The sequence below is a fragment of the Lampris incognitus genome, chromosome 15, assembly GCF_029633865.1.
Source record: "Lampris incognitus isolate fLamInc1 chromosome 15, fLamInc1.hap2, whole genome shotgun sequence".
NCBI classification, from domain to species: domain Eukaryota; kingdom Metazoa; phylum Chordata; class Actinopteri; order Lampriformes; family Lampridae; genus Lampris; species Lampris incognitus.
The window spans coordinates 5656494-5684403 of NC_079225.1; the positions used below are offsets into that span (position 1 = coordinate 5656494).

The 27910-nt window shown below is 43.5% G+C and overlaps 1 protein-coding gene across 4 annotated transcripts in view; it reads right to left on the minus strand.

Annotated features, from left to right (window-relative positions):
- Positions 1–27910, minus strand: part of LOC130124992 (homeobox-containing protein 1-like) — a 137325-nt gene that overhangs the window by 96048 nt on the left and 13367 nt on the right. For all 4 annotated transcript variants that reach the window (XM_056294394.1, XM_056294393.1, XM_056294391.1 and 1 more), the window contains exon 2: positions 7445–8175. In XM_056294394.1, coding sequence (XP_056150369.1) covers positions 7445–8112 — 668 coding nt within the window. In that variant the 5' untranslated portion in view covers positions 8113–8175. The remainder of the gene's footprint in view (positions 1–7444; positions 8176–27910) is intronic.

A 27910-nucleotide genomic window follows, 5' to 3' on the forward strand; every position in this document is an offset into this window, starting at 1 on the left:
TCACTGCAAGGACAATCTGGGGTATGAGCCGCAGGCTGCTTCACTGATACAGAGCATTTGCGGACACAACCAATATCATATGGCATTATTCCTTACAGTAAATACATTGAAATAAGATAATTCCACTTTCAATCAATCAGTGCATTGATTGACAGTGGAATTTATCTTTAATCTGCAAAGTTCGGCCTCTTAGTTCAACTCTAAATGAAATAGATTAGGTTGTGCACAGGGTGCCTACTGTGTGGGCACCATGGGGAGATTGGTTCCTCTTGGAAAGACAGCAGCACACGATTTGGGAAATTTTGTGGATCCATCAACTGTCAATTGCCAAATTATTTTTACTAAAATGTTGCTATGTACATTTCTACATTGTATTCAACAGCAATGAATTATGTTTGCATATGCATTGTTGAATTAAAAGCGGGTGAATTTACTAGTCACTAAATATGAAGGTCTATTCATACAAACACCATTTAGTCCATGGGCCAGACGATATTTCGGTACACTCAAGGTGGCAAAACTTACTTATAATTTTTGAAAGGATCCATGTCTGTAGATGATATTTTGGTATGATAACCATTCCTGAGTGGCAGCTGTATCACAGTTATCAGCTCATGAAGTTAACCACCCGCTAAACTAAATTGCATTTTAGACGCTGGTGCATATCCTGGTTTAGCCTCATGGTCAGGACATTTTTCAATGTTCTATAATATTGTCTTTGGTATCATTTTAAAGGGGACCTTCATTCAAGCCCTGTTGTGGATATTTCTCACAAATATAGAGGTCACTTGAGCTCTTCAACCCGTCAATAACACACATCTTTCTGCAATGTTCGCCTAAACTATATACTTTCTTTTAGCCCTGTGGCATCTAGGAATATCAGGGACACAAAACACAAAAACTGGAATACTCACAGGACTGTAAAGATTCAGGAAATGTATAATATACCCATACTATTTCATTGTGTGAGGTGATTGTGAGCCTTAAATGAGAACTAGACCAAAGCCAGTTAGGTCACAAACTGGTCTCTATACATTTGTTTAAATACACAATCAAAATACATGATAAAAAGGAATACCATAGTGAGGTAATGAACTATTTTAATATTTTAAACAACATTGACATTTACATATACTTAGTCAATGATACATGTAATCCCATATCATTAGTGGGTATATGTAATGGTAATGGGTAGGGTAATGGGTATATGTGAATATGGTTACATTATTGTTATCAAGCTCTGGGTAACCAAGTCCAGAATCAATATCCTGTGCATCAATAGACTACTACCACAGTAATACCATCAGAATCATCACACTGTCATTCATCAAACTGCTCGTTTCTCTCATCATCTGACTCCCCAAGTTCAAAGTCCAGTTCTGGACCATCCTGCTGTTTTTGGTTACTGCAGGTCTGTAACCTGCACATGTCTGTGCATGGAAGTCCATTTGACAGGCACATGCAGCTTGGCATTTTGCATGAATGCACACACTTGCATGTTAGCATTTCCAAGACCACATCTGGTGCAGGTGGGGAGCGCATTCAGTAAATGGCCAGCTTGCCTTCATCGTCTGTCCATCCATACTCAGTAGGGCTTGGCACCACAGGGTTAGCCTGCAGACAGCACTTCCATATTGCTGCCTGATAGTTGGCTCGTTGAACATGCATAAAGAGACAGTCTCTACATGGTGGCAGCTGGCTGGACTCAACCTCTCCCCTTTTGGTGCAGAAGAGCTGGTAACGCAGTTTGTTCACCTCAGCAGTGCTGCTATTAGCAACATACATCCGACAGGTGAACTGCTCAATTTTCTGGAACAGCTCATCACTCACATTCCATGTCTGTCCCAGTTGACTAAAAGTCTCTTGGCAGGAAGTGTGCTTTCTCACTATCTTCAGGGCATTCAGCTTCCCTCGACCAGCGAATGCACTGACAGTGTCGCAACCTGTGAAGGCATGTAAGCCAATTAGGCTGTCACAGATGCTGTCTCCAAGTGAACTTGCCAGTTTGGTGATGTCGACAAACCGTGTGCGGTTCTGAGTCCCACACCTCTGGTAGATGGGACAGGTGATGTCCTTCTGGAAGCCAAGACAAAGCACCATGACATCAGTGTCCTCAGCTGTGATGATAACTGACTTTGAGCCCGCATTTGCTGCATGCAATGCATGCAGGAGCAGACGGGTGTCAGCTTCTTCATGTGTGGAGTGCAGTTCTGCTGCTTCCTCACACCCATCTTCTGTCAACTTGTAGCAGGTTTCCTCACAGGTCATGTACAACACCTTGCCATGCAGCATAGCTCTGTATCGTGGGAGTTTCCACTCTTCCACCAGAAACTTAATGAGACTGGTCTTGTTGGAGGAACTGCACAGACATTTTCTCCACTGCTGGACGTGGTGTCCCCCTGCAAGATTCTTGTACTGGAGAGTGATGTCTCCACCCCGGTTCAGTCGTTCAGCATCTTTGATCGAAGTCTGGTGATAGACATCAAAAACAACATCAATCCTCCCACTCTGTGCTCCCTCATGGAGGACCTGGGTCAAGGCTGACTCTGCCACCTGTGCAAAGGTTTTGTTGTTGCCATTCATTTTTTGGACCAGGCTCATCCCATCAATGATGGAAGTAGATGGGATTGGGATGTCTTCTGCAGGAGATACATTCTTTTCAAGCTCTCTGGCAAGTGCAGCCTTGGTTGTTTTTCGTAAGGACCCATCAGCATTTGCCAGTGCCCATGGTAGTGGGCCCAATGGGTAGGCAAGGACATCCTTCAGATTCACCTTCCTGCTTTCAGCCACCAGGATCATGTGACTGAAAAGGTTTCTATCTGCCTTCAGAACCACATCCTGTGCTTTCTTTCCATGAGCTTGTTTTGTGCTGACATTGGAGAATGTTTTCAGACTTTGCTTGGTCATCTTGTCGTGGAATTTCACAGGTGGTGGGTCTGCATCTAACCTTGTTTGCTGGAATGCTTGGTAGGCCTCTTCTCCTTTCTCAAGAGCTCTCAAGAGATCTATGGTCACATCAGGTGGAGCCATGTTGCCAGAGGAGAGGCTAACCAAATCAATCTCATCAGGGGACATAGGATTGAGCCAGTTATTCTCCATAAGGTCCATGAGAGACTGTACATCTGCTTCATCTCTCTTGATCCTTGGACTCTGTAGATCTGGATGAGACCATTTGCACCTGCCTTGACCTGTCAGGTCTCTCAGCTGTCTGAGGTACATGCTTCTATACTCAGCTGTGAGATAATATTTGGTCACAGCTCCTGGCTTCAAGCTGAATCCCTTTGTCCCTCCAGCTGTTTGGGTGTCTTTGTTCACCATTTCTTCTATAGCTTGGTCAACAGGGATTCGGCCAAAGGGATTGGTGGAGCCCAGTTGGACTGAGAAGCCTCCTTCCATGAATTCTGTGTACACATCTGGGTGTGTGATGGGCAGCTCAGACATCTGGGCGTAGTAGTAGGGGAGGTAGCGTGCATAATTCATCCTGTCATAAGCAAAGCACCATGGGATCATTGCTCGAATGCTAGCCTCACCACTGACAGTTTCTTCAAGACGTTCGATATTGTCCCAGGCTAAAGTTGTGAATATGCCAGGATGGATGTTAGCTGGAAGGGCAATGCCACTCCCTGATGATGAGAGTTTCTGGAGACACAGGGCAGTGTTGATCTCTTCCATCTGTGAATAGGACACACTGTGACCAAGTCGGTTGAGGATGTTTATCAACTCTACATTTCCTGTCAACGATTTGACACTGAATGGCAGAACAATGTGCTTGGAAGGCTTGGTATTTCCACATGTCACTGCATATACTATGTCATGGCCAAATGACTGCAGAAGGCACTGCACTCTCTGGGATGCATGATCAGGATCATTTGAGCCTGTGAGTAGAGAGTACAGGAAGATAATGAGGTTTGACTTCAGGCGGCCAGGTTTGAGGAACATCTTGACTTTTAATGTCTGCTCTCAGTTTGATGGCTGCTTTGGCTATAACATCTTGTGCACTGACACTTTTCAGGGTCTGCAGCTCCCTTTTGAGAGACTGATTTTCTTTGGCAAGTTCCCTCATGGACAAGTTATCGGGATAGAGGAGGAATTTTCCTTTCTCATCAGGGAATATCTGCAAGGCTCCAGCAAACTCACTCTCCAGGTTTCGCCTTATGTGCTTCTTGGTTGATTCCTTGACTTGGGCAATGCCTTGGGAGTTCATTGAAGCTACCAGTCTAGAAGAGAGATCAGTCATTGTCATCACTTGAGGGTTGCCAAAAAGCTCCATCCTGATGAAGAGGAACAGCTCATTGTATGCCTTATTCACAGCAGCTTCATACTGGGCTGCAGCATCATCATCTTCATTGCTGGCAACCTCTCCTTTGGAAACCTCTTCTTTGGTGTAAAGTCTATAGCATGACCTGTGGTAGTGCCCTTCAGCTGCTACAAGGTCTCTACTCACAATGGCAAGGATTCTGCTGTCCCTTTTCTTTGTGGCTGCACTCCTGATCTTTGCATCAGCTCGCAGTTCTCGACACTGCACCAGTACTTCTCTCGTATTCTGTCTCTTGGAATATTTGCTGTTTTTCTGACAAAATATGCACTCTGCATCATAAGTCCTAGATGTACTTGGAGCATGTCGAGCTACTCTCTTAGATTGTTTCTCTTCAGCAGAGACACAACTTTTCTTTTCTTTTGCAAGGAGGCCATCAAGAATTTGCTTCATAGTGAAGATACTGCGACACTTTCTGTGGTAGTAGATTGCTGGAATCTGTCCCTCAGGAATGTCTTTTGCCAGTTTCAAAACTGGTGCATGATTTCGTATCTGAGCTGCCCTGAGCAGAGTTCTCCATGAGTCGACACTTTGTAGTGACACCAGCTTATCTGTATCATCAGAACAGTGGATAATGCACTCCACCCGTGGGCGCTTTGGTATTGGGTAAAAACTTGCTTGTTCACCAGTGGCCATATTCAGTCAGTTTTCACCTGCCACATACAAACAAATACATGTAACTTAGGTGTATGAACACTACTAAAACAAAGTTTACTTTGCTTCACCAGCGTCATATTACCATTATTTATCTTACATAGCCACAAATAGATACATTACCTAGTTGCTATGCAACAGCTGTATTTTGTCCACATGAGGCCGCTAAAATCAACACAAGATGAAAGTTCCTCGTAGCCACTTTAACTAATCATATTAACATATACATTAAAAGAACATGCCAACATTATGGGAAATTAGCTTACAATCTTCTCCAGAGTGAGACAAGAAGATAGATACCAGTTTCCTCTATATGTGTTTAGTAGAAAGCTATCTGGCTGCACATTAGCCTAGCTTAGCACAATGAATGGAAGTACACAGTACTGGTTATCCTTGGTTGTTGGCCAACTAAGAACTGTCCCAGAGTTTAAGCTAGGCTAATCAGTACCAGGGGTGTTGAAATTATATATTTGTAAAAATGTGGGCAAATACACAATCGTGAGAGGCACAGAAACAGGTTTCCTGAAAGAAAAATGAAATAGCTGCTCATTTGGAAAGGTTATCATGTATTATTTTACTTCTGTTAGCGTACCAAATAAAATGGCACCAGTGAAGTTGTGTCACCTTGGGTGATATCGATATCTGGTCTGACCCATGGACTAACTGGCTTTGGTCTAGTTAGTTTCTTAGTAATAATGCCCTTCTAATTTAAGGTTCACAATCACCTCACACAATGAAATAGTATGGGTATATTATACATTTCCTATATTCCTAGATGCCACAGGGCTAAAAGAAAGTATATAGTTTAGGCGAACATTGCAGAAAGATGTGTGTTATTGACGGGTTGAAGAGCTCAAGTGACCTCTATATTTGTGAGAAATATCCACAACAGGGCTTGAATGAAAGCTAAGAAGGTCCCCTTTAAAATGATACCAAAGACAATATTATAGAACATTGAAAAATGTCCTGACCATGAGGCTAAACCAGGATATGCACCAGCGTCTAAAATGCAATTTACTTTAGGGGGTGGTTAACTTCACGAGCTGATAACTGTGATACAGCTGCCACTCAGGAATGGTTATCATACCAAAATATCATCTACAGACATGGATCCTTTCAAAAATTATAAGTAAGTTTTGCCACCTTGAGTGTACCGAAATAGGAAATTTTGGGCTCTGGCCCATGGACTAATTCAAACATTGTGGTGTAATGGAAAACTGACCCTAAGAGAATAATTTACTTATTCTAATGAATTTATTCAACTAGTATCTAATGTGCTGATGCTGTCTGGCTGTTTTATTGCTGCATGGCCTTTTCATTTGACCCAACTCTTATTTGACCCAACTCTTATTTGCAGGGAAATTAATGTGCTTTATTGTATTTGGCTGGGTTGCGAGGTGATGTTTACTTTGCTCTTTCTCTCTGGGGCATAGATTCAAAAATGAGTTCCCCCTAAATACACGGACCCTGGTTGTGCATTGAGATACATTTTCTTTTATCAGTGAATGACAGCCACACAGTAAAGGGCTAAAAAATACTGTTTAAATGTTACCATGTGTTCACCTCCAGTGTTTGACTTCCAGTCAAACATTCAGTCAGAAAGTCTGGTGAGGAGAAACTAGACATGTGAACCCTCCCTTCAGCAGCAAGCTCAGTATGGTGCATTGTTCATGCACTAAATCTAGCGAAATCTAAATCTTTTTACCGGTGAAAACACAGGTTGTGTTTCCATGTTGTATATCATTTAAAGATTCAGAAGTGTTTTTCAGGCAATTTGAAATAAAATTTAAAGTCACTAGAAGGGACCTTTAAACTCTCAGCCAAAAACGCATTCTTACAGGGTTCATGTGCTCAAATTTTACAAAAAAATTTGACTATCTTGATAAAAGCATATGCCTTTATGGTTCAAATTCTAAATTTATCATGATACAGACTTTTTGCCTTCTAGAAAATTACTACAACTAGCCACTTAAGCAGCACCACCTGCTAGAACTAACCAACATGCATAGTGGAAAGAAAAGGTAATTTTGCCTACCATGATAGGCTTTTGCATGTGAAAAAATTTTCCCCCAATCAACCAAAGGAAAAAAAACCCATCTGAACCCAAAGATTTTATGCAAGATAACTGGCATCACTTTACATGCAGCTTTTGCAATTAAGCCCAATAGCAGTTTGTTAATAAAGCTCCGAAACGTTTTCAAAATATTATTTTTGCCATTTATGTCAGCCAAAAGGCAACTTCGACATTAAAGGTATGGAAAAGCTAGAGAAACTCCTGGCTGTCATTCCAACTTCACTCCAATTTCAAAGCCAGGTGTAAATCAGATTTACAAAAAATTCAGGAATCAGCCTGCAAGTTGGACACTCTTACCAAATGAGACTAAGGTTTTATAAGCATAAAAAGTTTACAACCCTCACAGAATTTTAAGACGTACTAGAATTGCAAACCACCTGTTGTATGCATTTAATACTGACCTCATCAGCTCTTCCACCTTGTCATCAAGTTCAAGGTCCTCCTCAGTGGCTTCAAACCCACTGAAGGCCCGCACAGCCACAGCACTGTTTACTGGGTAGCGTGGTGGTGATAGCCTCCCATTGGGCACGGCCGCCAGGCTGTCATGGCTGTTCTGCGACAGAGCCACCAGTGAGACTGGGGAGGGTAGAATGGTGGATGGTGGGGGAGGTCCTGGGGGAGGGGAGGTGGCATAACTGTGAGATGGTGAGAGAACCCCACCAGCACAGAACTCTGTCTGGGTGGCAGTGGAGACTTTGGAGGTTGCCGAGTGTTCAACTGCACCGTTGCTGCTGTCGCCGCTGTTGCTGACACTACCGTTGTTTCCATTACAGAAGGCTGAAGAGGTGGTGGCTAGTGAGGCCGTGTTGCTGTTGAATGTTGTGATGGCAGTAATTGTACTGGAGGTGTTGTTGTTGCTGAAGCTGTTGGCCCCACTTCCACTGTGGGAGGAGGACGAGGAAGAGGATGAGGCGCGTCTGCCAAACTTGAGGCCGTGCTCCCGGTCCAGCCGGTCGAGGGTGTCCAGTGCATGCAGGATCTCCTGCTTGGTCATACCGGTGTGACGCAGACGTTGCAGAAGATCTATCTGTTCAATTGTGAAGCGTGGCTCTTCGCTGAGCTCAGACATCCCACTGTTGGATGAGAGGAAAGAAAAGGCAGGATAGGAGGAGGGAGAAATGGGGAATACAGGCTTTTGGGGGGGAGAGAGAGTGGTGGAAAAGGGAGAAGTAAAAGAGATGTTTAGAAGCAAAGCAAGACAATAAAGTTGGTGTCCAGGTTTTAAAAACTAGAACATGAGAGAGAAAAAATTACAAAGAAGAGAAGACAGGGGCAGAAGAACAGTGGGACAGAGAGAAAGAATGATGCAAGGAAGGAGAGAATAAAATAGAGATAGCAGAGAGAAATAGGAAAGGAAGAGCAGGAAAAACATGCATTGGAATGCAGATGGGGAAGCGCAAGAGAGATGGGTGAACAGTATGTGAGGAAGACAGTAAGAGGGACAGATTCAGAAAGTCCAGGGCAGGAGGAGAAAGACAGGGAGAGGGACAGGTTCAGAAAGTCCAGGGCAGGATGAAGAAGACAGGAAGAGGGACAGATTCAGAAAGTCCAGGGCAAGAGGAGGAAGACACGAAGAGGGACAGATTCAGAAAGTCCAGGACAGGAGGAAGAAGACAGTAAGACGGGACAGATGCAGAAAGTCCAGGGCAGGAGGAGGAAGACAGAAGAGGGACAGATTCAGAAAGTCCAGGGCAGGAGGAGGAAGACAGGAAGAGGGACAGATTCAGAAAGTCCAGGACAGGAGGAGGAAGACAGAAGAGGGACAGGTTCAGAAAGTCCAGGGCAAGAGGAGGAAGACAGAAGAGGGACAGGTTCAGAAAGTCCAGGGCAAGAGGAGGAAGACAGTAAGACGGGACAGGTTCAGAAAGTCCAGGGCAGGAGGAGGAAGACAGGAAGAGGGACAGATTCAGAAAGTCCAGGGCAGGAGGAGGGAAAGAGGAGGAGAATCTGACAACATGAACATAAGGAGGCAGCAGAAGAATGACAAGTGTGAGAGGTGGAAGCATGAGAGAAAATGGAGGGAGGGGCAGAAAATAAAAGTCTATTTTTGGGAAGCAGCAGTCAACACGAACACAATGCCAAAGTCACCTTGACAGCTGACACTATCTTAACATCCTAGCTCCTTCAAGACAGCGTGGAGAATTTATTTGTGGTGGTCGACTTTGTTTGGGGGGGGGGTCATAAACCTAATAAATATCACAACACGCTTTAATACAGTTAAGAAGGAAATAGTTACTAGTAAGGGATAACGGGTTGTTAACTGTGTGTAGGAAGTGGTCTTAGCATACATCACCATCGTCACTAGTCTGGAAGACGTGAAGGAAGAAGATGCAGCCTTGTTGCAGTGGCTGGTATTACATATGGTGTTACTTGTTCCACTCTGTCAATCACTAGCTGGCATTCAAACTCTGAATATAAACTTTTCTCATAAGAAAATGTGTATGAACATTTTGCAGAAAGAAACAACCAGTGTTCAAACCTTTGATTCGACCCTCTCTTCACAGGAGCCCTAGGCTGCTAACATTACTGGTTATGCACACAGTGAGTTGTAGAATTTACAGACGAGCTTATTTCAGAATCACTTTCTCATGATTTCTATAAAATACAGACAAAATGCATCAGTAATAAGCTCCAGTGTTTACAAAAACAACAAGCAACTCTATCAACAACGACAAGAAGGAATTAACCCTTGTGTTGTCCACACATTGTGTATACTGCCCTTTTCTTAAAGGTCATTTATGACCCGCCTTCATTAAACATCTGAATTAAAGCAAATTAATTTAATTTTAAACCCCAAATCTCTTCTGCAGGAAGAAACAAGCTGTTATTCATCACAAACTGTGTGACTATCTGGGTTTTCCCTCTTCACAGTGTAGAAGACTGCTTTTAATCAGTGGACACCACTCGTTTTATAGGATCACATATGACCCACACATGTCTTAGGGTCACACATGACCCTAAGACATGTTAGTACCCTAGTGGTGTACAGCTTCCATGGAAATATGAACAAAAACAATATTTAACTTTTCCTATATTGGGGTCACTGTAGGAAAAGTCATCACATTTCAGGTTGAAAAAAGATCATTTAGTCGTTTCTCTGCTGCTAAACACTGTTATGGGTCATTTTGACCTGGAAGACAACAGAATGAATGAAGGAATTTGTATGGTGGAAGGATTCAAACAGATGCAGCAAAGCAAATAACAACATCCCTCAACTGCAAGCAAGCATGCTGAAAATAAGACAAAATAGTAAGGTAGTTGTTTTATTCTGTTAATGTTATGAACTTAGCCAATCTGTTGGGAAATCAGCCAATTTCTTCAATCTGAATTTTAGATCTGGCTTGTTGCCATTTTCCTAGACAAGGTGTCTGTATATGTGACGAGGGTTCATCACACTAGCAGTACTTTACCCACACATGGGAAATGTAAGAATAGACCCACAACTTCAGTTCATAAACTACCACGTCGCTGCAATGTGACTTTTCCATGCATTTATCAGCTGCATGCATGCCTGATGGTGCATATTTTTTAAGCATCTGTAGGACGGTGGATGTTCAACCGCTTTCACCTTCTACATTTACTGGCCTTGAATTATACTTTGCACTTCTGATTTCTATGTTCAGGTACTTGTGAACTGTGGTAATATATTACATTCTGAATAGGTTAACGCCCTACTGTCTTGCCCACAATGATATGAAGTAGTGCAGAGCATTAGTTGGAGGCACATCGGCTTCAAAATAAAATCAGACAATAAAACGACATAGTGGAAGCCCACACTCAGGACAAGATCACAGGAGATGATCAATTCGATAATGACAACAAATGTTTATTCATCAGCAGACACAGGCTGTTAGACCTGAAGCGTGGTCTTAACAATCGCTCTTTGCTGCGGTCTTAATCGTATACACACTTGGTGAGACGGAACAGATTTAGGGTTTCACAAATGAAGACTCAAAATCTTGAGTCTTGAGCCCTTTTGTAAAAAGGATAACCGGCCCCCTGTAGCTTCAGTGGGCGAGGATAACTCTAAGCGAGAATTGGTTCCATGCTCTACAAATGAAAAGCACCTGAAAGCTATGAGGTGAATGATGATGCATGGAGTAAGCTAAGGATGCACCGATAACACTTTTTCCAGACCAAGTCATCATCATCATCAGATATCAATCGGGGTCCTCAGGTGGGTGTAGAGGCCAATCCTGGAGCCACATAATGGGAGGACACCTGGGTGTGACAGCTTTTTAAGTGGAATAGCTGATGCGCCAGCAGCCACCACACAGTCCTTGGCAGGGGGTGGCCAGAGTCCAATGGCATGGAGAACCAAGACAATTGGGGACCACCCTCTGTTGCAGCCTTTATCCGCCTTCACTGTCATTTTGACCTGGAGACATCTTCCACCAGTAACACCGTTAAGGTTTTTGTTGGATCGTGCGTCATCTGGAACCTCCCCCTTGACCTATCCGCCTTGGGTGACCCTATCAGGAGCCAAGCTCGGGACAGCATAGCTCTTGGGTTCATTGGTACATGCAGGCTTCTCCGCCACAATAAGGTGGCAATCCACGACAAGACTCAGACCAAGTATAAGTACTTACATTTGGGTACTTGCCAATACAGACTACTGATATGAGTACTTAATAATACCATTACAGTTCTAACAATGACATTGAAAACATGTTTTATTTTTCATCAGATGTTCCTCACTTTCTCAATGTAACAATTTAAATGTACAACATGATGCTGTTGCTGACATTTTAACATTCAACTTTGTGTTTTCTTGAATAAACATGGCACTGCCACACATTTCTGTTGCATGTGTGTGCCAGTCATGTCTTCTGCTTCACTGCGTGCATATTTAGTTTTGTCAAGTGATAATGCAGTTTGTTTTGCAGGGCTCGGAAGTGTAGGCTATATTAACTGGTACTGAATTTATTACCTTGACTGTTTTAACTACAGGGATCATGGACACACATTGATTTGATTTATTTTAATGTGCAATGGAAAAAAAAACCACACGGTTGCATTGCTGCACTGTGTTGCCTCTGGTACAATGGACTATTTTCATCGTTTTTAAACGGATTGCACCTGATTTTTTACACAGTTCTATAAAGTACCTGTTGAAGCAGAAATGAAGCACAAAATGCGGTTGGCACACAACCACATGCAACACAGTCACAGTTGGTGGAGCAGGTAAAAAAAAACCACTCTGCCCCGCCCATATGATGAGCCACGTCTGGTCCTGAGCTGACTGCACTTATTCAAGTTACACACACTTGTACCTGTCAGGAAAGTGAATCAGTTCATCTGGACACAACGTTTTTGACAGATACGTTTCATCACTCATCTAAGTGACCTCTTCAGTCTCAACTGACTGCAGGTGTCCCCACCCTTATAAACAATACAGTGACTGCAGGTGTCCCCACCCTTATAAACAACACAGTGGCATAACGACCCAAACCATATGCAAATATGGGTGTGACCATTAACTAGAGTTTTGATGGCCATGTGTACTATTCACAGAGGATTGGGGAATAGTTGCAATCACAGCATGGTCGTTCCCTCTTCACATGGATGGCCTTTATAACTCCCCGTTCAAACCAGCATTCCTCCCTATCAAGGATGTGCATATCCTCATCCTTGAAAAGAGTGGCCACTGGTCTGTAGATGGTGTAGACTGTGGAGTCCTGGCATGTAGATGGTGTAGACTGTGGAGTCCTGGCCTGTAGATGGCGTAGACTGTGGAGTCCTGGCCTGTAGATGGCGTAGACTGTGGAGTCCTGGCCTGACATGTTAGCTCTCCTGTGTTGTGTCATCCTCTTGGCCAGTGTCTGTTTAGTTTCCCCGATATACAAGTCACAGCAATCCTCCTGGCACTTAACAGGGTACACTATATTGCTCAGTTTGTGCCGGTTTGTGCCGGGGGACCTGATCCTTGGGGTGGACCAATTTCTTGTGCAGCGTGTTTTGGGGTTTGAAAGCAACTGAGATGTGGTGACACTGTAACTAGTTATTGCTCACTGCAATTTGCATATGAAACTGGTTGTTGTTTTCAGTTGTTATGCCAATTTATTGTTTATAAGGGTGGGGATACCTGCAGTCACTGTATTGTTTATAAGGGTGGGGATACCTGCAGTCAGTTGAGAATGAAGAGGTCACTTAAATGATGATTAAACGTCTCTCTCAATAATCGTTGTGTCCAGATGAACTGATTCACCTTTCTGTGATTTTCTTACCTGGATTATTGATCATGCATCAAGAAACTCACTTGTAACTTTGTTGTTTCTCGCTCTGCTTGGACAAATGACACACTGACATGTTCGCCTGCTTCTCGGCCATTGCTGCATGCCATCTATCTGCCTCCATCTTCTCCTCTTCCCATACAAATGGTGAAAAATGGCACCACCCCCTTTTCACAATTTCCGCTAGAATTGTCTCGTCGGGTATGGTTGTGTCGGAGTTGTTTTATGAGTACAAGTATGAGTACATGAGGACAGTATCAGATCGATATCCGATACTGGTATCAGTGCATCCCAAGCAAGTCCTAATAAGCACCCTTTTTTCATTACCTTGCTGAGGCTGAAGGAGGCCAATGCGCACTGTGCCATGTCAGCAAAGAGCAGAACGCACAATTATAGTTTGTGTTTCAATTAGTGTTGGAGCTGAACTCAGGACCACAAAGCCTTACAGAAAATCTACAAAGGTTAGAATAAATGATGTCATGCAACAGGGTCAATCTATGTCAGCATCTCCTCCAGTTACTCAGACAGTTTTGGGTGGGTTTCTGATTTAAGTATGCACTATAGGATCAGAGCAGGATGTAATAAACTTAATTTCCTGTGGTGTAACTGTATCTGACATAAATGTACAACTAATCATGCACACTACAGATTGCCCAGTGTGCCCTGGGCTTGGTTTGCACCTTGGAACAGAAAATTCTAGGACGGTGCCGAGTTCCTCCGGGAATGTGACTTGCCTCCCTTCTTGGGAAAACGGCAGAGGGGTTATCTGTGAAGTCACAATGGAAGTGGGGAATGGCTGCTTCCATTCACTGTTATAACAGGCAGTTAACTACTTGGGCAGAGCATAATGGGATACCTGGCAGCATAGAATAAAGCTGGTAGCATAGTGAGAAAACCAAACACTTTTTACCTGAATAATGGCAAAGCCACACAAGCAAGCAATTCAGCAAGGGACCAATTCACCTCAATTCATTTCCTTTGTAATGCAAATAAGCTGAAAATAATAATACCAAAAACAAATTCCCAGGTTCCAGGTGGTGTGGCGGTCTATTCTGTTGCCTACCAACATGGGGATCACCGGTTCAAATCCCCATGTTACCTCCAGCTTGGTCAGGTGTCCCTGCAGACACAATTGGTCGTGTCTGCGGTTGGGAAGCAAGATGTGGGTATGTGTTCTGGTCGCTGCACTAGCGCCTCTCCTCCGGTCAATCGGGGTGTCTGTTTCGGGGGGAGGGGGAACTGAGGGGAATAGTGTGATCCTCCCACATGCTACGTCCCCCTGGCAAAACCCTTCACTGTCAGCGGAAAAGAAGTAGCTGGAGACTCCACATGTATCAGAGGAGGCATCTGGTAGTCTGCAACCCTCCCCGGATCAGCAGAGGGGTGGAACACAGATTGGGATGGCTCAGAAGAGTGGGGTAATTGGCCAGGTACAATTGAGAAGAAAAAGGGGGGAAAAACCCCAAATTCCACCAGCCTTGGTCATATGTGGCTAATAAAACAATCTATATATGTATCTAATCACATTGTGATATAAAGTCAAACGCCTGCATGTTGTGACGTAAGTATGCACTATAGGATCAGTGCAGGATATAATAAACTGCATCTGCTGGGGTGTCACTGTATGTGACATGAATGTATTAATAATCATTCACACTGCAGCTTGCCCAGTGTACACCAGGCTTGATTCACCCCTCACAATGGAAACCTCTAGGGCGGTGCAGGATGGCTCCGGAAACCTGACTCTTCCTCAAGAAGACGGCAGGAGGGGTACCTGTGAAACTACCGCATAGCTGTGGGTGGGCCTGAGCCCACCTACTTGGCACTCAGGCCCACCAAATCAGAAGGCTTCGTTTTTTGCTGGATGATCCAGTGAGTATCAGTCAATGAATACTGTTTCAATTATTTGACTATGCGACCAATAAAAACAAAACAACACTTGTTTCTACTTCTTGTTTACCAAATGACGATGATAGGTCAGATTTATTGAGTGACAGTGTATTTTGTAAATGCCAGATAGTGAGCAGCCCCTCCTCTTTCTCTGTGTCCAGCCTGCACTTTACCCAGAGCAACAGAGGCTCCACTCCGCTAGCTAGCTATTTTAATGTTGGTTAAAATAAACACCATAGCTACACTAGCTAGCTGCTTTGATGTAGGTTAAGATAAACATTATGGCTACATTAGCTAGCTGCTTTAATGTAGGTTAAGATAAACATCATGGCTACACTAACTAGCTGCTTTAATAATAATAATCTTTATTTCGGACACACAGCCGGTCCATAGCATAAAAGCAACAATACAATAAAAGAAAACAATACAAAAAAACCAAAAACATTTAGGCCTACATGACACCCCTACACTCCATGAGCACGTGCACGCGCACGCGCGCGCGCACACACACCCACACACACACACACACGTGAGGCGTCCACACAAACACCGTACAACACAGTCAGTTCATAACAGATACAGGCTGTCTCGCCAGTGTTTTTGAAGTCTGGATGTGAACCGATAGCAGCTTTTCATAGGGCTAGTTAGAGCCTCTGTGATGCTGTTCTCGAACACATCTAGGCGACACATAAAATTATACATTAGCCGTCTTAAAAGTACATCACATGTAGGCACATCTGAGGACACAAACAACTGACTGGCACTATGCCATCTGGGGACATGAAGCAACAACCTCATAGCATCATTGTAAGTGACTCTGAGCCTCTGCATACTTCTCTTCCTGTAAGAAGACCAGAGATGAGCTGTATACAGAGGTGTTACATAAGCTCTTAACAATGAACACTTGACATCAACAGAGCACATAGAGAACTTCTGAAGCAACATATTAGCCTGGGCATAGATTTTACAGCATTGTCGGTATATACACTACCGTTCAAAAGTTTGGGATCACCCAAACAATTTTGTGTTTTCCATGAAAAGTCACACTTATTCACCACCATATGTTGTGAAATGAATAGAAAATAGAGTCAAGACATTGACAAGGTTAGAAATAATGATTTGTATTTGAAATAAGATTTTTTTTACATCAAACTTTGCTTTCGTCAAAGAATCCTCCATTTGCAGCAATTACAGCATTGCAGACCTTTGGCATTCTAGCTGTTAATTTGTTGAGGTAATCTGGAGAAATTGCGCCCCACGCTTCCAGAAGCAGCTCCCACAAGTTGGATTGGTTGGATGGGCACTTCTTGCGTACCATACGGTCAAGCTGCTCCCACAACAGCTCAATGGGGTTCAGATCTGGTGACTGCGCTGGCCACTCCATTACCGATAGAATACCAGCTGCCTGCTTCTGCTCTAAATAGTTCTTGCACAATTTGGAGGTGTGTTTAGGGTCATTGTCCTGTTGTGGGATGAAATTGGCTCCAATCAAGCGCTGTCCACTGGGTATGGCATGGCGTTGCAAAATGGAGTGATAGCCTTCCTTATTCAGAATCCCTTTTACCCTGTACAAATCTCCCACCTTACCAGCACCAAAGCAACCCCAGACCATCACATTACCTCCACCATGCTTAACAGATGGCGTCAGGCATTCTTCCAGCATCTTTTCATTTGTTCTGCGTCTCACAAACGTTCTTCTTTGTGATCCAAACACCTCAAACTTGGATTCATCCGTCCACAACACTTTTTTCCAGTCTTCCTCTGTCCAATGTCTGTGTTCTTTTGCCCATCTTAATCTTTTTCTTTTATTGGTCAGTCTCAGATATGGCTTTTTCTTTGCCACTCTGCCCTGAAGCCCAGAATCCCGCAGCCGCCTCTTCACTGTAGATGTTGACACTGGTGTTTTGCGGGTACTATTTAATGAAGATGCCAGTTGGGGACCTGTGAGGTGTCTGTTTCTCAAACTAGAGACTCTAATGTACTTATCTTCTTGCTCAGTTGTGCAACGCAGCCTCCCACTTCTTTTTCTACTCTGGTTAGAGCCTGTTTGTGCTGTCCTCTGAAGGGAGTAGTACACACCGGTGTAGGAAATCTTCAATTTCTTAGCAATTTCTCGCATGGAATAGCCTTCATTTCTAAGAACAAGAATAGACTGTCGAGTTTCAGATGAAAGTTCTCTTTTTCTGGCCATTTTGAGCGTTTAATTGACCCCACAAATGTGATGCTCCAGAAACTCAATCTGCTCAAAGGAAGGTCAGTTTTGTAGCTTCTGTAACGAGCTAAACTGTTTTCGGATGTGTGAACATGATTGCACAAGGGTTTTCTAATCATCAATTAGCCTTCTGAGCCAATGAGCAAACACATTGTACCATTAGAACACTGGAGTGATAGTTGCTTGAAATGGGCCTCTATACACCTATGTAGATATTGCACCAAAAACCAGACATTTGCAGCTAGAATAGTCATTTACCACATTAGCAATGTATAGAGTGTATTTCTTTAAAGTTAAGACTAGTTTAAAGTTATCTTCATTGAACAGTACAGTGCTTTTCCTTCAAAAATATGGACATTTCAATGTGATCCCAAACTTTTGAACGGTAGTGTATCTCTGTCATCCGTCAGATCATCAGAGAGGACATGTCCAAGATATTTTATTTCCTTGCATGAATTGAGAGGACTATCTGGTAACTGAAACACAGGAAAATGTGATTTCCTGTCCTCTGTAGTTCTGACAATCATGACATTACTTTTTTTTTGGCACTATATTTAATGTCATGTTCTTCGCCTACTGCGAGCACACCTTCAGTAGCTGCTGAAGTCCAGCACTATATGGGCTAACTAAAACTATCATCAGCATACATGAGGTGATTGACGACGGAGCCACCCACAAGACAGCCCATGTTACACCCATTCAGCTGTCTTGACAGGTCATTCATATACACGTTGAACAAAAAAGGAGACAAAATTCCACCTTGTCGAACCCCATTGCCTACATGGAATGAGGCAGACACATCATTGTCCCATTTAACCTGAAATGTCTGATGAGCATACCAGAAGACAAGAATTCTGACTATATAATTTGGAACACCTCTAGCCAGCAATTTCATAAATAATTCCTCATGGTTAACCCTGTCAAATGCCTTGGAAGCATCAATAAAACAGAAATACAGTAGGATTTTGGCTTCTATATTTGGCCACTATCTCCTTTAGAGCACAAATGCATAAATCAGTGCCGTGTTTTCTTTTAAATCCAAACTGATGGTCAGTCGTGAGCACATACATTTCCAACCTAGTTAGGAGAATTCTTTCCAGCACTTTAGACAGAACAGTGGCAAGGGCAATAGGTCTATAATTGTCCGTGCTATTTAGTTTGCCAGCCTTGTCTTTAAGGACAGGAACTAACAGTACAGACATCATAGAATCAAGAAGAACCCCATGAACCATAAGATCAGTGAAACACATGGCAAGCATTGGGCAGAGCCAACGACTGGCATACTTTAGGTGGTCTGCAGTAATGTAGTCCATACCACAAGTCTTGTTATTATGTAGCATCATAATGGTATCTCAGACATCAGCTGACCTGACTACCGTGTTAACAGAGAGATCAGCATTACCCACTACAACTGCATTACAGTTAAATAAATTGCAATAATGCTCTCGCCATACCTCAGCTATTTTGTCTGAGCCACAAACACCCTCAATATCAGACGGTAGAGGGGTTTTATGATTATTCATGACTTTGACCTCTTTCCAGAAGTCATTATGATTGTTACTTTGCAACTTCCTGGCAAGTGAGTCAGCTCTCATGACTTAATATAGGTTAAGATAAACATCATGGCTACACTAGCTAGCTGCTTTAATGTAGGTTAAGATAAACATCATGGCTAGACTAGCTAGCTGCTTTAATTTAGGTTAAGATAAACATCATGGCTACACTAGCTAGCTGCTTTAATGTAGGTTAAGATAAACATCATGGCTACATTATCCCAAATCCCACATTAAACAGGCCCTGGTTAAGTGTGGTTATCCTAACTGGGCATTTGTCAAAACCAGGAAGACGCCCAAACAGTGCACCAGCCGATGGAAGAGAGAAGGACAACAACTGCCTAAGCATAAACCAGTGGTGATTCTTTATGTTGCAGGAGTGTCAGAGCAGTTGAGATGCATATTTTCCAAACACTGCATCTCAGTTGCTTTCAAACCCCAAAACACGCTGCGCCAGAAATTGTTGCTCACCAATGATCAGGTCCCCCGGCACAAACAGAGCAATAAACTGTAGCTGTTAAGTGCCAGGACGATTCCGGTGACTTGTACATTAGGGAAACCAAACAGATGCTGGCCAAGACGATGGCACAATCTCCTCAGGCCAGGACTCCACAGTCTACACCATCTGCAGGCCAGTGGCCACTCTTTCAAGGATGAGGATGTGCACATCCTTTGATAGGGAGGAACGCTGGTTTGAACGGGCAGTCAAAGAGGCCATCTATGTGATGAGGGAATGACCATGCCTGAACCAAGGGGGGCTAAGAAACCAACTGTCACTGTCTTGCAATGCTGTGATTGCAACTATAGACCCTTTTACAGCCTACATCATCAAAAGTATGTGTGCGCATTTAGGCAATGGAAGTGAAATGCTACCCCCAAGTCTCCAATTCATTCACAGATTCAGACAAGGAAGAGGAGATTACAAAGTTTATTCAGAAGTATAACCAGTTTCAAAATGTCCGGTTGTTGTGTGTTTGGCTGTACGAATCGCTACTCTACCAACAGCAGACTGAAGTTTTACCAAATTCCGACGGGATCACAGCTATTTCAGAGCCACCGGAGGCGCCTGTGGTTGCAAGCTATTAAACGTATTGATGAAAACTAGACTGAGGACACGATCAAAAATGCTGGCGTTTGCAGTGCCCATTTTATATCAGGTAAGTTATCTACTATCTACTCTTTGGTTTCACTGGAATGCCTGGTTTAGATGTAGACTAATAGCTACAGTAATCGATAAGCAGCGTTAGCCGGTATTATTTGGCTAATGTGGTGTGTCTGGCTATTTCCCTGTGAGGCGTCACTGGACTCACAAAATCCTGATTTTGTGCCCTCTGTGTTTAAGTACACAAAACAAAGTCAGAACCCCGAGGCAAAGGTGGAAAGGTAAGAATAATTAGGCCTAACACTCCCTAATCGTTTTAGAATTATTTTTTCCCTCTTTCATTTCATGCTATTCAGTGCACTTTGGAGCGTGCAGATGCTGGCTTTGAGAAAACGGGGCTGTATTACAAATATGTACCGTCTTAAGGTTAAAGTGAAGATAGGTATGTCCAAGATAGGATTTTTCTCCAGTTGGTATTAAGCAAATCATAACCTAATATCTAATCGTAACCAAACAGTTAAGATAGGATCTGCAAGTTAGGAATGTCCTGTAATATGGCCTCTGATCAGTATTTCTGTTCATCAATTTAGCTTTTTTGTGTTAAGGTACCATAGGAAAAGGAGACGAGATGAAAGGGTTTACACTCCACCAAATCAGCCTGCTCCTTCTGAAACTCCAGGACAAGTCAGCAGCATGGATCACTGTCCTGGTAAGGAGATATTTTTGTTGTGAGCTTGTGCCGGCATATCCTAACTGTTCGCTTTTCTGTTAAGGCTGAAGAGGACATCCCAGTCCCAAGGACAGAATATGATGATCTGAACCTGAGGTACACTCAGCTTCAGAAGGACTATGTCAACCTGCAGCAGGAGTGTGAAAAACTACGGGCTGAAAATTAGAAGTTTAAAGAGGAGCTGCAAAACTCTACGTTTTCCTATGCCACTATTAAGTTCAACATGGGACAACTGATTTTTTTCACAGGACTTACCTCCATTATCTTTGACTGGCTGTGTGCAAAAATAACAGACAGTGTAGAAAGAATTAGCCAAAATCTCTCTCTACAGGATCATCTATTAGTTGTGCTAATGAAATTAAGGCTGGGTCTAACTAATACTGATTTAGCCTATAGATTTAAGGTATCAAAAACCACCTTATCAAATATTTGTCGGAACTGGATACCTGCTATGGCCATAGTCCTCAAGCCACTCATTAAATGGCCAAGTAAGGGAGCTATACTAGACCATGCCTAAAATCTTCAAGCGAAACTTTAAAAGATGCCGGTGCATAATACATTGCACAGAGGTTTTCATTGCTAGACCCAGTAATCTGACTGATTACTGGGTCTAGCAATGAAAATGATGACAGGGCAACAAGAAGACAAGTATTATGCTGAATAATATTTTTTTTAAGATTTTATGAATCTTGATTGAATTTTTACTAAAGTCATGAAGCAGAGCATTAAAACAGAAACAGTACACAATAGAAACTAGATAATCTGATTTCCAGAATAAATAATCTGAAGGTAAAGGTCAAACAAATACACTGAAATGACTCAGTGTCTATATGTCTTTATGATTTTTATCTCTGTATTATAAAAAAGCTCAGTTTTCAGGGTAGTTTATGGTTTTACAAGATGCAGGAGAACTTTTGAAAATGAATTAAATGCACAATGACAAAAGGAAACTTATCTAGCCTCTGTCAACCATTACATGCCTCCTGGATTGACACTGTTCCTCCTGGAAGTTTTGGAAGCTGCTGGGAGCTGCCTGCCTAGCCTCTTTGGTTTATGGAAGCTGATTTCCCCAAGTGGAGCTGGCTTGACATCTTTCCTGCTTAGGTCTTTTCACACACATGCTTCCGCTGTAACTGCTGCTTTCTCTGTCCTCCCCATCCTAACACAGAGCTCAACTTTAAATAAAATTGCTGCTGCATAGCTGCAGCATGACCCAAGTCTGAAATGTGAAAGAGACAGAATAAAACGTATTGACTTATCTAATATATGTTTTAATTTGATGACCAGGGCTTGCAATTAACACATAATCGCAGTCAAAATTAGGCTGTGGCTGAGAAGACTGTAAATTCTACTATATAATTTCGCATTTTTACACTGCAAATTAATAACATCCACAGCTGGAACTCTGAATCAACAAGACACTGTGTGTAGTTCATGATAATGTGAATGTCATGCCCCATTTATCATGACTGAGTTACAGGGAAAGGCACATTTTGATGTGATGAGGGGAGAAAATGACAGTAAAATAGAAGCAGATTTCATGTTTGCACAACAACTAGGCCGATATCAATAACCCTGAGCCAACTAGAAAAGCAACAGGACAACGAATACTCACCCTGCCATGCAGGTACAACTGGCTGTGAGGACGTAGCTCTCGGGTTTGTTTATGATGAGCCATGCCTCGTACATAGCCGTCTTGTGTCCTTGTCTTTGACTTGGCAAGACTTCGGATTTCAGGACACAAAACTCAGAGTCTATGTCATGGTATTTTACATTTTGTACGTGACCACAGACAACATAGTTGTAAGCATCCAGTATGCCCGCAACTTCTCTCTTGTGTATACGCTCGGTTTCTCCACCAAATATGCATATATATATATATATATATATATATATATATATATATATATATCTGGCCAATGGATATTAGGCCACTTAGTAACGTCTTCCACCCACTCGGTAATACCACACGGATCTGGAAGTCGGTTGCGGTTCGCCAAAGTTAATTTATTCAGGTAACTTTCGTGATCTTTTGTCGTTAATCCCCTTGCATAGTTTGACAAACTAGTTAACTCCGCCATACTTCCGTTAACTAAATGCGCGCGCATCCACGCCTACGTCATCACTGTTTACAAACAGTAAAAGGGTCTATTCCCCAATCCTCTGTGAATAGTACACATGGCAATTGTAACTCTAGTTAATAGTCACACCCATATTTGCATATGAAACTGATCGTTGGTTTGGTCTTTATGCCACTGTATTGTTTATAAGGGTGGGGAAACCTGAAGTCAGTGGCGATATACTATCTGCAGTGGAAAACGAAATCCCAAAAAGTAAAGTGAGTAGAGTCGAATAGAGTCGAGTCTGTAGTGATATAACGCCATGTATATCCACTGGAACTACACTAGGTGTTATGTACTACCCGGACTGTTATTATGGTTACACTACTACTATGTATGGTTATTACTTCTGCCTACTGAGCCACGATTAAACCTGAGTTCTATAACCCGGTGTGGTCATTGATCCTCGACCAATACTACCCCAAGTATTACTTCATGGTGGCAGCGGTAAAGTACTCTCTATGAAGAATGAAGATAGACTGATAAAATTGTCCGTGGATAATTTCTGTCATCATTCAAGCAAGAGTGCGCCAGAGCTGAGATAGCCGCAAAGCTAACTAGCTAGCTAGCAACAGGAGACGTCATGGCATCGCATCTACCGACGATGAATTGGTCAGACCCGGACCTGGGTGAGGCAATTTCACTGTATAAACAGAAAATGACTCTGTATTTAGAAGATGAAGAAATAAATGGTGCAGCTAAACAAGCTAGGAAAATATGTCGTGGAATCGGAGATGAAGGATTAAAAAGACTGAACGCCAGTGGTCTCACCGATGATGAAAAGAAAAAGCCTGCCAAACTATGGGACTTCTTTGAAAAACAGCTGAAGTTGAACGTAAATTTCAGAATCCATAGACTGCAACTGATGCAACACAGACAGAAACCAGATGAGAATATTGATGATTTTGTGACCAGAGCCAGAACACTAGCACAGAAATGTCAGTTTTCAGACGAAGAGCTTAACGAGCGTATGATTGAGCTTATTATTGCGAGCACTCCCCATGATGCCCTGAGGAATGATCTATACAGCAAACCAAAAGGATATTCCTCAGCAGAGGTTCTGGCCGAGGGACGAAAATATGAAGTCCTGACAGCAGTTAGACAAACTTAGCCTGTCACACAATGAGAGAATCCACGCTGTGGACAGGGATCGCATATGTCGTAACTGTGGGAGAAGTCACAAACCACGTCGATGTCCTGCATATGATGATGAATGCAATGCGTGTGGTGCAAAAGGTCACTGGGAGCGGTGCTGCAGAAAGGCCAAACGAGAGCGCCAGGAACACTCCAGCCAGAGCAGGAGCGGGGGAAGTAAGTCACACACACCACAAGACAAACAGCACAAGCGCAAAACCTATATAGACAAAAAGCAACAGAGCAGGACTCGCATACATGCTGTAGAGAGTAGCAGTGAAACAGACAGTGAGAACGAAAGTACTTACCAGAAACAGTTCCACTCCATAACTATCAGTGAAAAGTTCATGCATAGCATAGACAGCAAGCCGGCCAGAGAGGAGGCGTACACAGTCCTGAAGGTGACACCACCTGACCTACCTGGTCGTGGATACACACTATGTCTGGAGATAGACACAGGTGCGTCAGGCAACACACTCCCATTGTGTACCTTCAAGCAGATGTACGGTGAAAATGCATGCACCCAGAAACGACTGAAAAAAACCAACATGAGGCTATCTGCATACAGTGGTCACGCCATCCCCTGCCTAGGCACCATTGACATTCCATGCCAGTACAAAGAATCCAAATGGATCAATGCAAAGTTCTATGTTGTAGACGTACCAGGGCCAGCCATAGTTGGGCTGCCAACATGTGAACTGTTAAACCTAGTGACTGTCAATGTAGATGCAGTGACTGAGAAAGGACATGCAAACCAGAAAAAAGTCAACACAAGACAGACAAAACCCAAAATGACCATATCTAACAGTGCAGACCTAAAGAGAGCATACCCAGACCAGTTTGACAAAATTGGCAACTTCAGTGGAAAGGCCAAGCTCTTCCTGAAAAAGGATGCTGAACCATTCATAGACCCACCACGTAAGTGCAGCATTCACATCAAAGACAAACTGAAAGATGAACTGAATAACCTAGTCGAACAAGATGTGTTAAGAAAAGTAGAACAGCACACAGACTGGTGCTCGAGTCTGGCATACAGCACAAAGAAAGACGGTTCCCTTCGCATATGCTTAGACCCCCAAAAGCTTAATGCCAGCCTTAGGAGATGCCCACAAGATTCCTACTGTGGAGGAACTGAACCCGAAGTTTGCAAATGCAAAAATATTCAGCAAACTTGACGCAAAAGCTGGATATTGGTCAATACACCTAGAGGAAGAGTCACAACTGCTAACCACATTCCGAACTCCATTTGATAGATACTGCTGGAAACGTTTGCCATTTGGTCTCAGTGTTTCTCAAGATCTCTTCCAGGCAAAGATGGGCCAAATCCTGGAGGGGCTCGACGGTGTCGTCAGCATAGCCGATGATATCGCAGTCTACAGAGCAAGCGAAGAGGAGCATGACAGGAACCTGACCAACCTGATGGAGAGAGCAGCCAAGACAGGTATTGTGTTCAACAGTGACAAGTGCACAATCAAACAGACAAGCATCTCATTCTTTGGCAACCTGTACACAGACAAAGGTATCAAACCTGACCCAGCCAAAATCAGGGACATCCAGAAAATGCCGACACCCCAGAACAAAGATGAATTGAGCAGATTCTTGGGGATGCTGACCTTCCTGTCACCCTACATCCCAAAGTTCGCAGACAAAGCGCACACACTGAGGGTGCTGCTGAAAAGTGACGTGCCTTGGACATGGGACACTGACCACCAAAAGAGCTTTGAGGACCTGAAATCAGTTATCAACGAACATGACTGCCTGAAGTACTATGATCCAAGCACACCTCTGACACTTGAGGTCGATGCATCACAGAAAGGACTGGGCGTGGCATTAGTGCAGAACAAAAGACCCATAGCTTTTGGCTCAAAGACACTGGACGACTGCCAATCCAGGTACAGCAACATAGAGCGAGAAATGCTGGCCATAGTCTATGGAATGCAGCGATACCATACCTACCTGTATGGGAAGTCATTCATTGTAGTTACAGACCACAAACCCCTCGTTACCATATGTACAAAGCCACTGCATGCCGCCCCGCCACGGCTTCAGCGAATGCTGATAAAAACACAAGGATACAACTACGAGGTCACGTATCGACCAGGAAACCAGATGGTCCTGGCAGACACACTCAGCCGACTACCCAACCCTGAGAACAACAGCAACATCGAACTGGACGAGCGCATTGACGGAATAGAGGCAGAAGTCGAGGATCCAGAGATGCTCACTGTTGCAATGATAAACTTCTCTCCCGAGAAACAGGACGCACTCCGCACGGAAACCACCAGCGACCCCAGACTCAATGCACTGAAAGAGCTGATCCACCAGGGATGGCCAGACAACATCAAAGCTCTACCAAGACAACTACGTGAGTACTGGTCATTCTGAGATGAGCTCGCAGTTGAAGCAGGAGTCATATTCAAAGGCAGACAGGTGCTCATCCCAGACTCCATGACTGATTCTATACTCGGAACAGCTGCATGTAGGACACCAGGGCATCGAAAAGACACGGCTACTGGCGAGAGAAAGTGTCTACTGGATCAGAATGAACGATGACATCGAAAGAGTCTGCAGGTCATGTAGCGTATGCGTGGAACATCAGGATGCAAATCCAAAGCAACCTCTCAACCCACACCACACACCATCAAAGCCATGGCAATCCCTAGCTTCTGATCTGTTCGAGATCGATGGACATCAGTATTTACTGATTGTGGACAGATATTCTAAGTTCCCTCTAGTGGATGAAATGCCCACGATGCCCATGACTGTGTCCAGCCGGGCAGTTGCACAAAAAATGGAAATGTACATGTCTCTTTTTGGAAGGCCTGACGAGATACTTACAGATAATGGACCCCAGTACACAGGGCACGCGTTCCAGAAATTCACGGCTGACTGGGGAATCAGGCACATGACAAGCTCACCCCACTATCCAAAAAGCAATGGATTCATTGAGAGGCATGTGCGACACATCAAATCCATTGTGAAGAAAACCATGAGACAAGGAGGTAACATACAAGTTGCCTTTCTACAGGTCAGAGCAACACCCATCGACAGTAAACTACCATCACCAGCAGAACTGATCTTTGGAAGGCCAGTCACCACCCTGCTGCTGAGTCGAGGGGACCCAGGCAAGGAGGAAAACCGACTCCACCTGGAGCAGAGAACAGCAAACATGAAGGAACATCATGACCGCAGCAGCGGCAGAGAACTACCTCCACTCGGTCCCGGACAGCACGTATCTGTCTTAAACAAGGAAAAAGGGACTTGGTATCCAGCCACTGTCGTACAAAAGTGCGATGAGCCAAGCAGCTACATTGTGCAAACATCAAATGGGAACAAACTCAGACGTGGCAGGAGCCACCTGCGGGAAATTCACCACCCCCATGCACTGAGGAGCGCAAGAACCCGCTTCACAGAACCTCAACGGGACACTCATGCAGCTGGAACTTCTTCCAGCCAAACCTGTGAAACACACAAGACAGTACGCACAAGATATGGAAGAGCTGTTTCCAAACCAGCTCACTACAAGGACTATGAGTAGAGACAATCACACAAAAGGAGGGCTCTGAATATGTTTGTATTTTGATACTGTAAAAATTGAAAACTAAACAGGGGGGATGTAGTGATATAACGCCATGTATATACACTGGAACTACACTAGGTGTTATGTACTACCCGGACTGTTATTATGGTTACACCACTACCATGTATGGTTATTACTTCTGCCTACTGAGCCACGATTAAACCTGAGTTCTATAACCCAGTGTGGTCATTGATCCTCGACCATTACTACCCCAAGTATTACTTCAGAGTCGAGTTGAGCCAGTACCATGCAACGGAAAAGCGGCATAAGTGACCTCTTCACTCTCAACTGACTGCTGGTATCCTCACTGATA